General features: G+C 30.8%; 2 protein-coding genes across 2 annotated transcripts; both read left to right on the top strand.

Moving 5' to 3' along the window:
- Positions 1-762: 762 nt before the first annotated feature.
- Positions 763-4593, top strand: LOC101213478 (mitogen-activated protein kinase homolog NTF3). Its single transcript, XM_004152634.3, has 3 exons — positions 763-1309; positions 1569-1994; positions 3512-4593. The coding sequence occupies exons 2-3, from the start codon at positions 1572-1574 to the stop codon at positions 4247-4249; spliced, it is 1161 nt and encodes a 386-aa protein (XP_004152682.1). The 5' UTR covers positions 763-1309; positions 1569-1571; the 3' UTR covers positions 4250-4593.
- Positions 4594-11984: 7391 nt separating this feature from the next.
- Positions 11985-13271, top strand: LOC101214116 (bZIP transcription factor 44). Its single transcript, XM_004152637.3, has one exon. It carries the CDS (start codon positions 12519-12521, stop codon positions 13014-13016), a length of 498 nt encoding a protein of 165 aa, XP_004152685.1. The 5' UTR covers positions 11985-12518; the 3' UTR covers positions 13017-13271.
- The last annotated feature ends 1911 nt before the right edge of the window (positions 13272-15182 follow it).

The following is a 15182-nucleotide window of genomic DNA, read 5'->3' on the forward strand; positions in this document are numbered from 1 at the left end:
TTTACAAATTTTCAATTTATAGGAAAATTAAGTTTTAGTTTAGGCATTTAAGCTCAAACATTAAAAGAAAAAGGAGTTACGTTTTCCATCAAAATTTTAATTTTTTAAAATTGGAAATGTCATATTATCTCTAACTTTGTACTCTTAATAGTGTTTAAGAACCTAATAATTAAAACCATTTCTCATTAATGATATTTTAAAAAATATATTAGTTTTTCTAGTTCAACTTCAAGAAGAAGACATATTATAGGTTGTGCATGACTAAATAGAGAATGTGTTTTTGTTTTTATTTTCTCTTAAAGATATATGAATAGTGAAAACATAAATTAATTTGATGCATTTATTGATAAAATAATTATGAAGAACTTATATTTAAAATTGTTTTATAATGTTTATTGAAGATGAAAATAACTTGAAACTTAAAAAAAGATATATATATGTTTTTTTTTAATAAAAGAAGTCAAATTCATTATATTATGTAGTGAAGAAAGAAAAGGGGATATAAAGAAAAAAGAGTATAAATCACAAAACTTATTCCCAAAAAAAGTTAAAGAGCAAAAAGAAAAAAGTTTAGTAAAATGGAATTGGGAAGGTAAAAATGGGAGCTTTATCCATATCTTTTATGGACATGTTCACAAAATCCACCAGATATTTCTCCATCGACGTCAGTGTAAACAAAATGTCAGCACAAGAAAACGGGACCCATCTAGAAAGCGAGATTAAAGAAGTAGAACAAGAAGTAGTAGAAGAGGGTAATAATCCAAATCCACAAATCATTGATTATATTACATACCCAAATTGCAAATTTACCGAAGGTGGAATCAAAAGCTGCGCGCGTGAGCTTGTAATTGCCTCAGGAGGAAGCTGAAACTTCAAACCGAATCTCCTTCCCATCGCATGGGGATCAATTTTGTTTTGAATTCCCATAAGAAAATCATTTTGAGTTCTCGTTGACTGCGACTCATTTCGAAGCCCCATCTAGTTGCCAAGAAATTTCCACTTCCACACTCTCAATTCACTCGATTCCACGCTTTTCAGCTTCCAATTCGAGCTGGGGTTCTGTTAATTTTGGGGTTTTTCTTCCTTTCCCCATCTGGGGTTTCTCTGTTCCTTCTGATTCTATCATGGAATCTACTGATTTCCACTTTCTTCAAGGTTTTGGAGGCTAATTTTGAGCTGGGTAATTTTGTTTCATGTCTGGAGTTTGTGTGGTTGGGAATTTGAGAAAGCGATGTAGCAGGGAACTGAGGACGAGGACTTGACTGAGCTTTTTCTTGAAATTTGCCCGTTTAAGAACAAGTGGTGATTGGTAAGCAAATGTCCCAAAACGGTGACTATTGTCTTATATTTCAGTGGAATTGTTTGTCTGTAGTTTTGACTTACAGATCAGTGTTCCTTGTCTGTTCTAATGTTGTACCTTACATCTGTTTGGCTTTTGTTGAGCTTGGTGGTAGCTGATATAGTTACACGAACGTGTTCTTGATGGTTTTGATTGAGTTTCATAGCTGATTTTGAAGGCACTCGTTTATTTAGGAAGTGAATTATGTTAGTTTTCATTTGATTTCCAGGGAATGGCGACCCCTGTTGAGCCTCCAAATGGGGTTAGATCTCAAGGAAAACATTACTATTCAATGTGGCAGACATTGTTCGAGATTGATACTAAATATGTACCTATCAAGCCTATTGGTCGAGGGGCATACGGTATTGTGTGTTCTTCTGTGAATAGGGAAACAAATGAGAAAGTTGCAATAAAGAGAATACATAATGCGTTTGAGAATCGTATCGATGCACTCCGGACTTTGCGGGAACTGAAGCTCCTTAGGCATCTTCGCCACGAAAACGTCATATGTTTGAAAGATGTGATGATGCCTATCCATAGGAGAAGTTTCAAAGATGTCTATTTGGTTTATGAACTGATGGATACTGATCTGCATCAGATTATTAAATCTTCTCAAACTCTTACCAATGACCATTGCCAATATTTCCTCTTTCAGGTTTGCTTTTTAGCTTCCTTGGCCGATTAGTGTATTATTACATCAGTATTACTTCAACTAATACTTGGTTAATCAATAGTATGACACATTTCTTTTGATATCAAGACATGCATGTCTCTTAGATTACTGTGATATTATTTCTTTAATTTGTTGAACAGCAACAAATTTCTCTGTTTGTTCCCTTGGTGGTGTTTTAACTGAAACAAACAATCCCACGTTACTCTAATTTGTTCTCAGCTCGGCATTGGTGTTATTAATCACCATATATTCAGAATTTGGCATGGCAAAGTAACTTTCTTACTATTTTGAGCATTCACTAATTTCTATTTTAACGAAACTTAGATCTTCTCAATGTTACATTCCCTTTACCCTGAGCGTTTGCTTGTTCTTGTATAATGCGAAAGCGTCTTCTTGAGATTAGATTTGGTTGCATCATCAATATCTCCCAACCCATCCTAGCAGATTAGAATTTTTTTATTGCATCAATACATGGACCCCATTGGACCAGTTGCAAATTGTTGATTATTAATTTCGAAGTAATGAGAGACAGTAAACACCTGACTGTGGCCACGCTCTATTGCCATGCCACAGTTCTCAGTCCAATTTGCATCATTTTGTCAGAATTATTATTATTTGTTTTCCTCTATTACTGTCCTTTTACATGTCAAGTAATGTTAATTGTATTTATCTTTCGCATTAGCTATTCGAGAGAGCTAGGCCTCTTTTATCTAAAAGCTAAGTCAATTCAAGGCTAAATTATTTGAATTTTGTATTATTTATAGTGTCTCAACTTTAGAAAGTTTTAATTACATGAATTTTGTTTCTATTTAGTCATGAGCATTTAAACATTGTATTTGGTTAGTATCTAAACTTTTAAAAAGTATTAATTACATGAACTTTATTTCTATTTAGTACCTTCCACCTATTGTTGCTTATTAGGTTAATTTTGGTTGAGTTGCATGATGTGTCTATCAATTGGATAGAATAAGAGACATGGTAGGTCAGCATATTCAATGGATGGTATCAGCAACAGGAAGTAATTGAATTTTTTGAAAGATCTGAGACTTTAATGGACACAATTTTCGAAGTTCAGAAACTTGTTGTGTAGATTAATATCAATATATATTTCCTTTTTGCGGGGTGTATTTCTTCAATAGTCATGATCGGTGTATTAAAAAGCACTCCGAGTCACCTAGACGCAAGGCACAAGTCTCAAGACGAGGCTCACAGGCCTTGAGGATTTTCTTTCTTTTTAAAGAATTACAATAATTAGAGGGATTTTCCTTATTTATTAACTTAAAAAATCGAATTTAGTCAATTTCAGCTATATTTCCGTTTCAAGTTTCTTGTGTTAGTTTTTTCCCAGATTTCCATTTCAACTATATTTTCTCTTCTTTATAGTACTTTTATATGTGGTGCCCTGCTTTTTTTTTTTTTTGATGCCAATGTTATGTAACATTTGAATTCCTTCTTTGATTCATACTTTCCTGCCCACTTATTCAAATTCTCCGATGCAGTTGCTCCGAGGCCTAAAGTATCTGCATTCTGCAAACATTCTACATCGGGACTTGAAGCCGGGGAACCTTCTTGTCAATGCAAATTGTGATCTTAAGATATGTGATTTTGGTTTAGCACGTACAAGCAATGGGAAGAATCAATTTATGACTGAGTATGTCGTAACTCGCTGGTATCGAGCCCCAGAACTGCTGCTCTGCTGTGAGAATTACGGGACGTCAATTGATGTGTGGTCTGTAGGATGCATCTTTGCTGAGCTTCTCGGTAGGAAACCTATCTTCCCTGGTACAGAATGTTTGAATCAACTCAAATTGATAATTAACCTACTGGGAAGCCAGAGAGAGGAAGATCTTGAGTTCATAGACAATCCAAAGGCAAGGAGGTATATAAAATCCCTTCCATACTCTCCTGGAGCTCCTCTTTCCCGTCTTTATCCGAGCGCTCATCCTCTCGCAATTGATCTGCTACAAAAGATGCTTGTCTTTGACCCATCAAAGAGGATTAGTGTAACTGAGGCATTACAGCATCCTTATATGTCCCCACTGTATGATCCAAACAGCAATCCTCCAGCTCAGGTGCCAATCGATCTTGAGATAGATGAGGAACTTGGAGAAGAAATGATACGAGAGATGATGTGGAAAGAAATGCTTCATTACCACCCCGAAGACCTGGAAGAACACGCAGAAATGACACGTTTCCACCCCGAACCTACTACAAGTAGTGCCGCAGTGTATTCTTAACGATAAATCTTGTTATCAATCCAGCTTAGAAGCTTTGGATTGTGATGATGGTGACAAACGTCGAGTTCCTTCCTACATCAAATAGCTCGTTAATCATCTAGTAACTTCGTTCCATTGCCCCTCCCTGCCCTCGTCGCACTGGGGAAGAATGGTGGTCATGTAATAATGAAAAATGTTGAAACAAAGCATGCATTAGAGGGCTTTTTTTTTCTACTATAAGCATGTTTGTCTGTTTGGTATTCCAGAAACCTTTGTTTGGCTGTTCTTGTTTGTTCTTGTAAATAGTTTGGTTTGGATTATGGAACCTGTTTCTCTTTTTAAATTAGAATGTTTCTTAGATCCTATTTTACTTGCAATGTTGAATTTCTAATCTCCCCAATGTTACCAATCCTGATCTATCACAATTGGGGGGAGCTTAATGCAATCAACATAGGTAGTTTAAAATTTTGGTTCAAGTTACATTCTATCTAACAAGATGGGGTTTGTAGGTAGGTAATTAGTCCCCATTGGTGTTTTTTCTCTCTTTTCATTAGAAAGAACAACTCAATTGATTTCTTTTTCCCAAGTAGGTTTTGGATTGAAATATAAAATACATCAATGACATAGAATGAAAAAAGAAAATGGAAGTTGAAAAACTTATTATTAAAACATTCACTTTTAAGAAAAGAATTAATTTGGTATACCATTTTTGGAAGGAAAAAATTGCACTTAAGAGTTTCATTTTTCTGAAAATGGGGCAATTAAACATCATGCCTCTTTAACATGTTGAGACTTTATGTATTTAGAATAATGAAGTTTACTACAAAATAACATAATCAATTTAGAGAATGGAAGGGAAAAAGAAATAAAATGACCAAAAAGGTGGTTTTTCTAAAAGAAATTTATGAAACCATCATTGTAGTGTTGACATCTTCAAGCATTCTTGTGGCTGTTATTGTTGAAGAAGAAACTTAGGATCTGTGTGTGTTAGAATCATAGTGGACTCCAAGGGCTTCACCACTAAAATGCATCCAAGTTGCTATAAGAAATATGATATTCCCCATGGCAATTATAATACCCTCTCATTTCAACCTTCCAAAAGATTGTATTTTGGAGGTGAACGAAAAAGATTGCTCCATTCGACACATACCTAATCTCAATCCACAAAAAGATTCTCCTCACCTTCACATGCCACTGATAGTATATATCTATATATATTTTGAAGAAGAATGTCACTTTCAAAACAACATCACAATAACACACCAGCCTAGTACTTGCCATAGGTACTTTGAATTAGGGTCAAAACAATATAAACTTTCGCGACATGGAACAAGACCTAATTCAAATCACGGAGCCAACAAAGAAACTATTGAGAATATAATATAAGTTACAAGCAATGAAGGAAGTCGAGACAAACAAATTGCTTTGCTCTCTCGTCATTGATGATCGAACATATTTCACACCTATCGATTTTGTACATAATAATGACGTAAAATTTTCCATTTTATCCTTACATTTTGATTCCGACTTCTCATATATCTTAAATTGTCCTCTATAATTGTCCTCTCTCTATATCTATAAAGAATGCACACTAACATTTTGGAAGTATGGATTGTTTCCCACCAAGAGAACTCCATTGGAAATGATGAAGTGAGATGAAAATTAGAGAGAGACGACAAAGAAGTTTGTGGTTTCTTTTTCCTCTTCATGAAGGCCTTCAAAAGGACAATGGCACCATTGACTATGATACAGTTTTGCTATGACACCACATTTACTATCAGTCACAATGAATCTAAACTTTGAAAGGACTAACAAATGGAGATATCCAAATGATCAATTACATTCAAATATAAATCTCAAATAATAATATCATTCTGCCCTTCTTTATTCACTTAATTAAGTTCTCCAAATCTCAACTCAAATCATACTTCTTGCTTTTTTTCATTAACAAATTACAATAACTCTACCAACCCAACAAAATTTAACACACACCAACTATCTCGTTTTTTCTTTTCCTAAGGTACGTTTATCTTATTTTTCATCAAAATTAAAACCTTACATTAATGTCAAAATAAGAATAGTAAATCAATTGAAATAATTTTTTTACAATTAACACACAAGAAATAGGTTAATTATTAAAAGAAAAGAAAAGTAATATGTAATTAGTAAAATTAGAAAAGGAAGCATCTAAATTTCTAAGGTACTAAAGACCTAAGTGTTAGGTGTAAAAAAAAGGTCAAAATTAAAACAAACAAACAAACCGACCTAATCAATGGCTATTTAAGTATTTATTGCTACAAAATGGCATCTACATCTAGGGCTGTTTTTTCTCTTATTTTTAATTAACTAACACGTTTACACGTATATAAGTATATATCGACCACGAACAAAAACATTATAAATTCAAATCTCTACCTATCATTTAATTTTTAACTTAAAATGTACGTAGTTATCGTGTTGACATAACATCAAAACGTATGGAGAGGTCTACTAATCTATATAACAAGACGTTTTCGAATGCGATTAAAAAGTTTGGTTCGAGAACTACATAGCTAGATACCGTAACGAAATTTATGTAAAGGTTTGTAAGAGAGATATTGTATAATCCCACTTCCACTCGCATACATGGACATTTATTAGTGATTCTCAAAAGGGTCATTTGATTCAACATTGGTTGTGTGTGCCTTGAAATCTTACACTTATTTAATGACTGACATTTTCTTTTCTTCTTTTGGAAGATCCAAACAACTTGGCTCCATTATTATTCATAAGAATGGAGAGAGAGAGAGATCAGAGAGGAAGAAGGAAAAGCCCTAAAAATGGACCACTTCATTCATATATCTCAAATGAGACATATCATACAAATTTTGTAATAATGTATACTTTTAACCTACCCCTCTTCAATAATTTACATCTTTGCTTTGCTTTCTTTAGACCAAACCCCATTCCATTTCTTTATCAACTCTAGTTTTAAGGAAACACTCTTATAGTTACACTTTATACCCCTTTTTAATCCAATCTATTGTATCTTTTTTTAGAGCGTGTCGGTCGTTTATATGATTTCGACTTAACTTTGTAACATATAAATAGTTTTAAGTTTTCAATTCTGTAAAATTTGATTAAGAAATGATCTATTATAGATTATTGTTTTTCTAATTTTATTAATATTGTATTTAGGATTGAAGTAGAAGCATAGTTTTTAACACAGTATATGATAAGAACTAGATGCCTAGGATGGGAAAGTTACAATATAAAACCAAACCCTAAAATATGCAACTTGCATAAAAGGTGAAACTGATGAATCAAACAACCCCAAGTGGGTTTAATTTTGTAAACATATATATACACACACACACACACACAGAAGAAAAAAAGTGCATCAACTTGTACTTATCAATATATGCAATTTGCCAATTGCCAACATTAGTTACCCTAAAGTAAATAGTATTTTAGGTGAAAATACTAGTGGTTCACGTTGCACTCTGCTCTTTCACATTGTTCAATGATGGTAACTTTTTCGTTTGTATAACAGTATTTTCTATTATCTTAGTTAAGGAGTATACTGTTTCATTCCAAAGTATTTTTAGGTAAAAAGAAAATTATGAAAGAGACGTTGAAGTATTTGTCAAACTCAAACTTTTACAGCTAAAAATTTGATCTCTTTGGCTCTTAAGGGACCATCTCATTAATATATCTTTAGAGCTTCCTTTTTGGCTAAAATTTTGAGGTTACAATGTCGTTTTTTATGTGTCCCCACTTAATTTCCCTTTTCCCCTTTTCATAATCTCTTTTTAGTCTCACATTCCTTCATTCGTATGGTTTTCTTTTGATTATTTACGAACCTCTTTATCACTGATACATATCATGACATGTATCAATTGAACTATACTCACTTTAGCAAGAATAATAATCATATGTATAATAAAGAACAACAAGAAAAATGTGTATTGATTATCGTTGAAATATGTCCATTTTATGAACAAATTGTAATTAAAGGTGTAATATTGTTTGAATTATGGGATATTAAACTACCCATCAAACCCTATTTCCTCCACATCTCAACTAGGCATGAGATTCATTAAAAGAGTTTAGAAGAAAAATGATGAGAAAGCTTGAAATTGTGGGTATGCAGTTTGGTCTGTGATTTCAAAGCAAATTTTCATCTATTTGTATTAGTTAAAAAGTACAATAATTTAAGTCATACAACATCATCATCATCATTTATTGCCCACTATATTAGTACCAATTTTATTTTATAATCTAAAATATAAATGTAAGAGAGTAATTAATTAAGGATTTGAAATATTAAATTAACTAATTATCTTTTAAGTCATGTGAAATTAATACTAGATTATATATATATATATAAAATTAAAATGGTAGGTTTGTTTTGTAAAAAAAAAAGAGTAAGGCAAGTTGGTAAAAATGGGAGTGAGGTTGAATTAATTTTTGTTTGAATCCAAGAGTACAAAAGCGTCATTATAAGTATATGAAGATGGAGAGTAAGATTCTCCGCCCCACAAAATCCCTTAATTCATTTCCTTTTTTCTTTCTCTTTTAGGGTCTCTTCAACTAATTTCACTATTCTCTTTTTACCCTTTATAGCAACCTCCCTCTTGTTTTCATTTTCACTAAATTAATAACAAAATTTTCATTCTTACATGTTAAAATTTTGAAAATTGTTAACTATTTTAATCAAGTTATATATATATATATAGTCTTTATTCGCAATAAACTTGTATCATTATTATTTGGAAGGTTACGAACCACAATTCAAAACTCCTACTATTTGTCTAAAGAGATTTATTATTGTTAATAACTATTTAACTATCTTATAATATTGTTTTTTAGCTCAATAATGATGAAGGGTAAGTAATGAAAGGGTGAATGTTATATTAGGTAAGAAACTAATGAGCTTTATTTATTATTGTTATTATTTGAATTAAAAGATGGGTTGAAAATTAGGATTTAGAAAGTAATTAAAAGTATAGAAAATGAAAAGACACAAATACCCTTTCATTGGATTATTATGTAAAGTGGGACAGCTGTGCAAAATGGTAACTTTTGACCCTTTTTCCAATTTAAATATAACAAACAACTTATATTAATAAAAACAAAATAATTTATATATATATATATATATATATATATATATATATATATTAATTTTCTCTATAGTATTAAATTTACTAGCCAATAATATATAATAACACACAAATAAAAATATAGCAATAAATAATAAACATATTGTTTAAAAATATATATTATTTACTAATTTCTATATATATGAATAATTTTTAAATAAACCTTTAAAAAAAATATTTGCAAATATGATAAAATATCACAATTAATTTGTAATGTACCACAGTAGACTAAGATAGACTGCTGAATATATACATGTGTATCTATCATGGTGCAAGTAAACATATAGATGATAATCTATCTTGATCTAGTGCCATATTTTTATTGACATATTTGTCGACATCCATATTTAAATTTTTTTAATATTATTCTTTTATTAAAAACTTAGATGTTTCTTAAATTGAAAACTAAATAATAATTTTTTTTGAAAAATTGCATCAAATGACAAAAACAATTAGAAAAAAAAATTCATAGTACATATTTTTACATATTGCGAATATGACAAAATTAATGATATCGTGGCTATCAAACAGTAATCAAATGGTTATCTATTTTTAAATTTGCTACTTTTGCAATTTAGAAAATAAGTGACATGAATCGTGTTATAATAAATTAAAATATTTATAAGATATAACAAAATTTTGAATTCTATAAAAAACAGTCTTCTATCACTACAATATATCAATAATAAAATTTGTTTTTCACTATATGTTGTAAGTATTTTGTAAAATTTGTTATCTTTCAAAATCTATTCCTAAAAATTGTTTGCACATGAAATATTAATCTTTTTTTTTTTTGTTAAAACCAAAAGAAAAAGAAAAGAAGAAGAAAGAAAGAAATGGAGAGTGGGATTTGTTTGAATAATGTGTATGAATGTTTTCCAAGTTGTATACGTCTCTCTTGTCTAATTGTTTCCACCAAACTTCAATGTCATTCTCTCTTTTCTATCTCTCTCATGTCTTCATCCATCTCTTCTAAACCTAAACCTCCATTCTCTTTAGTCTCTATTCATATTTTCACCATTCTCATCTTCTATTCGTATTATCTTCACAATCAAATTTCCTAATAATCTCTTTCTCATTATTATATAGATTTTGTTACATGCCCCATACATTGACACCTGTCCCTTCTCTCTCTCTCTCTTTTTAAATCTTATACATCATACATACATTTATAATGATAATTAATCAAAGTAGTGGTTAGATTGACCATTTGATACATTTTGTTACTTTGTATATACACACACCAAAGTAATACAAAAATAAAATATATATATCTTCACTAATCATGTCCATTCAATGTATATTAAGTATATAAAAATAAGACTACGAAAGAATGAACAATAATTTAATTTATGGACCAATATGTTGTGAACAAAACATATGGATGGGTCCATGAATATTTATATGGTTCTAGCTAGAGCATGGACTTCATTGGCAAGATGGTAGGTACAAGGTTTTGCACCTATTAATATAATTAATGTGTTGAGTTGTGATCATTAAATTAAAATACTCGTTTGAGATTAAAATAAATCTTCAAATTTTCTAAAATAATAAACCTTTTATAATTGAGTATACGAGGGGGCCTAAATTGACAAGATTGCATGCTCTATAGTCTCTATAAAAAACAAACGACATAGAGTATGTCTTTTAAAGTTTGAATAATATTGCAAATTACAGAGTGTTACACGTGCACATTGCGAAAATCATTTTAGACATTTTAAAGCCATTTGGAGGTTGCCACAACGTAAAGTTATACAATAGGTGTAAAAAGTAAACAATTGAATAGTTTACGTCTACAAATATTAGATCGAACTATTTGCAAATAATGAGCTTAAAAGTCTACCTAAATATAAGTTCACAATTCTCAAAATACTCATTCTTCAATAACTTCTTATTCATTGTGACTGTTACGACAAAGTTACTTTTATTATCTATAGAAGAGTTTTGGTTCATATTATTACGTGGATAAATTGATATTAAAAAAGACTTATTTTTTAAAACAATTTTATAGACTATTTGAATACTTTTGCCTTCTTTTATTTTTATTTTTAAATAATATGTGTGTAGAATGGACGAATACAAACTTAGAACGCTTTGATCAAAACAACACATATTAATGCATCTTTGTATATATTAAGATGGAATATATTGAAGTTACATAATCATTTGTCACACAAAAATTAGGAAAACAAAACTTATATAAAACCTTCGAATTATAATTTATATTATTTTGAAAATCCACTAATTTATAAACACAATTATCTTTTTGGGGAAAGTATGAAAGTGAGACCTAATAATTGATTTACACCAAATTTAGAACCTAATGAACAATCAATTTTGGAAAACAAAATAGAATTGAAACATATATATGGTAAATATGGTATTTATTTTTAGAAGAAGTAACCTTATTTTGTATTAAATTTGTATGATGATTTGCATTTTTAAAAATGAAAAATAGTGGGTGGTGTGGAAAGTAGATAAAAGTTGGAGGGTTATAAAAATTAGGATTTTATTCAATTAGAAGAAAAGAAAAGAAGAAAAAAATTGGTGTGTCCCGCCGAAGCCAATTGAGTTGAAGGAGATTCCTATGCCCTTTTTCTTCTCTCACTTTTCTTTTCTATTTTCTTCCTAAATTTTCTCGCATTTTCCAATCATTTTCCTTCGTTTTCTCTTCTATAAATTCACCCTTTCCCCACTTTCTCCAACCTCCTCCTCCTTCTCCTTCTCCTTCTCCTTATCTCTTCTCCGCCGCTCTCTCTCTCGCCCCCGTCCTACTTCTGCCCTTTCATTACCCCTTCCTTTTAGATGCTCAATTTCTTGCTATTGATGTTTCAGCTTCATGTCTCCTATTCTCAGTGAAATTCTCCTTTCCGGTTTTATGATCAATTCCTCTCTACGCCGCCGCACTCATCTCGTTCAATCTTTCTCTGTTGTCTTCCTCTACTGGTTCTACGTTTTCTCATGAACTTCCTTCATTCTTCTCCCTAAGATCGATCACACCAGATCCATTCATTTCTATCCTTATAATCATCCTTTCCATTTAGGTTTTTCTCTTTCGATCGACTATAAGATTAGATCATCTATATATATAATCTGTAATCGCTGTTTCTAAGTTTTAATTAATTGTTATCATCTTCATCATCTCTATGGATTCTGCAAGCGGAAATAATTCCTCGGGTTCTATTAGGCTTCAAAACTCTGGTTCCGAGGAGGATTTGCAGGTTTTGATGGATCAGAGGAAACGGAAAAGAATGCAATCGAATCGCGAATCAGCGAGACGATCTCGGATGAGGAAGCAACAGCATCTTGATGAATTGATGGCGCAAGTGACACAATTAAAGAAAGATAACGCTCAGATTCTTTCAAATATCAACATTACATCGCAGCTTTTTATGAATGTCGAGGCTGAGAACTCGATTCTGAAAGCTCAAATGGCAGAACTCACGCAGAGATTGCAATCGCTCGAGGAGATCGCTAATTGCATCAACACCGGCGGCAACAATGATGGCGGATTTGGAGAAACGGAGGAGGAGAAAGCATTTCAGATTCAAACTATTGTGGCCGCCGATAGCTTCATGAACTCAATGAATTTCTTGTATGTCAACCAGCCAATCATGGCCACCGCTGATATCTTCCATTATTGAGTAGTATTGAAGCTTTAATTTCTTGATCTGATCTATTTGTTAGAAAAATGTGAGTCCATGTTTCTGGTGATTTCCATTGCAAACAAGAACACAAGATCACAAGAACTAGAAATGGCCGAGAGGGGGCCTTAGTTGAAATTATTTTTGTAAGAGGGGGGTGGGGCATTTGTGCAAATCTCTCATCATCAAACTTAACACATTCCTCTTTTAATTAATATTGTTTATGGATCTAACCCCATATTTACAAATTCTTAATTCTCTCCTTCATTGATTTTATTTCTAAAATAATTGGACATTGATACCTTTTTGTCATATATATATATAGATATCTATTTAAGAACTTACCAAACCCTTTTTTACCTTTTGATGAAGATATTTCATATTTCCATATTTAAAAAATGTCAAGCTTTCAACTAAACAAGTTATATATTCATGAGCTGTCAAACAATTAGATCAATGAAATATTAATTCAATATCATTTACTCCTAAGTATTCCTAAGTATTGCTTTTGTTTATAAAGTGTGGTAATTCATATAGTCATAGAATTATATATAAAGAAAAATTCAAAGGAGGTGGGGGGAATATGATATTAATTTAGTTTGTACTTTTTGATTTGAGAAGGGATATAGAAGTGCTTTTGGTTGGTTATTGAGGGCTTTTTGATAAATGATTGGTCAACAATATTACTTGGGTTATTTGGATAATTGGCCCTAAATTTTGAAGAAAGGGACGTGTGGCTTCCCACTCAAATCAATATGCATATGGTTGCTTATGGTTGGGGTTCAAATATCCCTTTTTTTTCTTCTTTCTATTCCCAACCACTTCTCTATCTTCACATTCAATTCCATTTCTTTTCTTTATCACATTTGAAAAAAAAAAATCACTTTTATTTTGGGTTAATTTGACCTACTTTAATGATTAAACATATAGATTTGATAATCACATGTTGAAAATCGAGGCATGTATGATGATTTATAATGAAAATTGAAAAACTAGTGATAGTTTCTTGAAGTATGATATGATATAACAATGTATGTTAGGATTTTTAGTCTTTCAACCCATGAAAAATCTTGTTATTACTTTTATTTTAGTTTATTGTGTTAAGAGGGAAGATTTAGTCGGCCTTTAATTGACCTTTTGATTGGTGATTTATAAAATATTATCATTTTTTCTAATGAAGTGTTACAAAAGAAATCCTTCTTTGATTTGATAATTGAATTCTTAACAAGGTTGATATCTTGATTGTAATAAAATGTCAAGATCCATAGAATACATTCCATAGAGCTTATATATTACTATAGTTTAATTGTTACAAAAGAAATCCTTCGTTGATTTGATAATTGAATTCTTAACAAGGTTGATATCCTGATTGTAATAAAATGTCAAGATCCATAGAATACATTCCATAGAGCTTATATATTACTATAGTTTAATTTCTACTTTATATGTTTAGAAGAATACGTGGTTGTAATTAAGTTAGACTTTTTTCTTTCTTCAAAATTAAATGAGGTGAAGATATCAAATCTCAAACCTCGAAATGTGTAGAATTTATAATAATAATATTTATAATAGTGTGTTATTTTTTTTTATCGATATAAGTATCTGTAACATATATTTTTTTTATATAAACAAACCTAATTCAACTCATATATATATATATATATTATATTAACTGAGTTTAAAATAAGTACTCTTTTTTTTGTTGTAATAATACAAAATGCAAAACTATTTCAATGTTCTTTGAATTAATGTCGTTTGTTAAAACCTACCAATATATATTCTTTATATAACACAAATGATGATGATTATTATTATATGTTGACAAATTTTGATGAGATGATTAATTAATTGTTTAAAGTCTCGTAAATTATGGAAGATTTGGAACCCTGAGTATAATAAAGATGAAATATCATGTGAAGTGATGCTAAAATAAAAGTGTTTGTTTCTTAATTATTGGATGAACAACAACTCAATAATAGTTGTATTATACAAACAAATCTAGAGACAATCTTCTTTTCTTGACCCAAAAGAATGCCAAAAACGAAAGAGTGAGGTTAAATAAAAGTTCAAGTATGATTGATCTTTAAGAACAAAAATTAATTCACAATTCTTGAATTGTTTGGATACCGTAAACCACTCGACCATCCAAACACTTTTTATATTGAA

The sequence above is a fragment of the Cucumis sativus genome, chromosome 2 (assembly GCF_000004075.3).
Source record: "Cucumis sativus cultivar 9930 chromosome 2, Cucumber_9930_V3, whole genome shotgun sequence".
Classification (NCBI taxonomy): domain Eukaryota; kingdom Viridiplantae; phylum Streptophyta; class Magnoliopsida; order Cucurbitales; family Cucurbitaceae; genus Cucumis; species Cucumis sativus.

What these genes read in the sequence shown, in the direction of transcription:
- LOC101213478 (XM_004152634.3), top strand. Translation starts at nt 1,572, where the DNA reads ATGGCGACCCCTGTTGAGCCTCCAAATGGGGTTAGATCTCAAGGAAAA. An exon ending in GCCAATATTTCCTCTTTCAG is followed by an intron (nt 1,995 to 3,511) that starts GTTTGCTTTTTA and finishes TCTCCGATGCAG; the next exon opens with TTGCTCCGAGGCCTAAAGTA.
- LOC101214116 (XM_004152637.3), top strand. Translation starts at nt 12,519, where the DNA reads ATGGATTCTGCAAGCGGAAATAATTCCTCGGGTTCTATTAGGCTTCAA.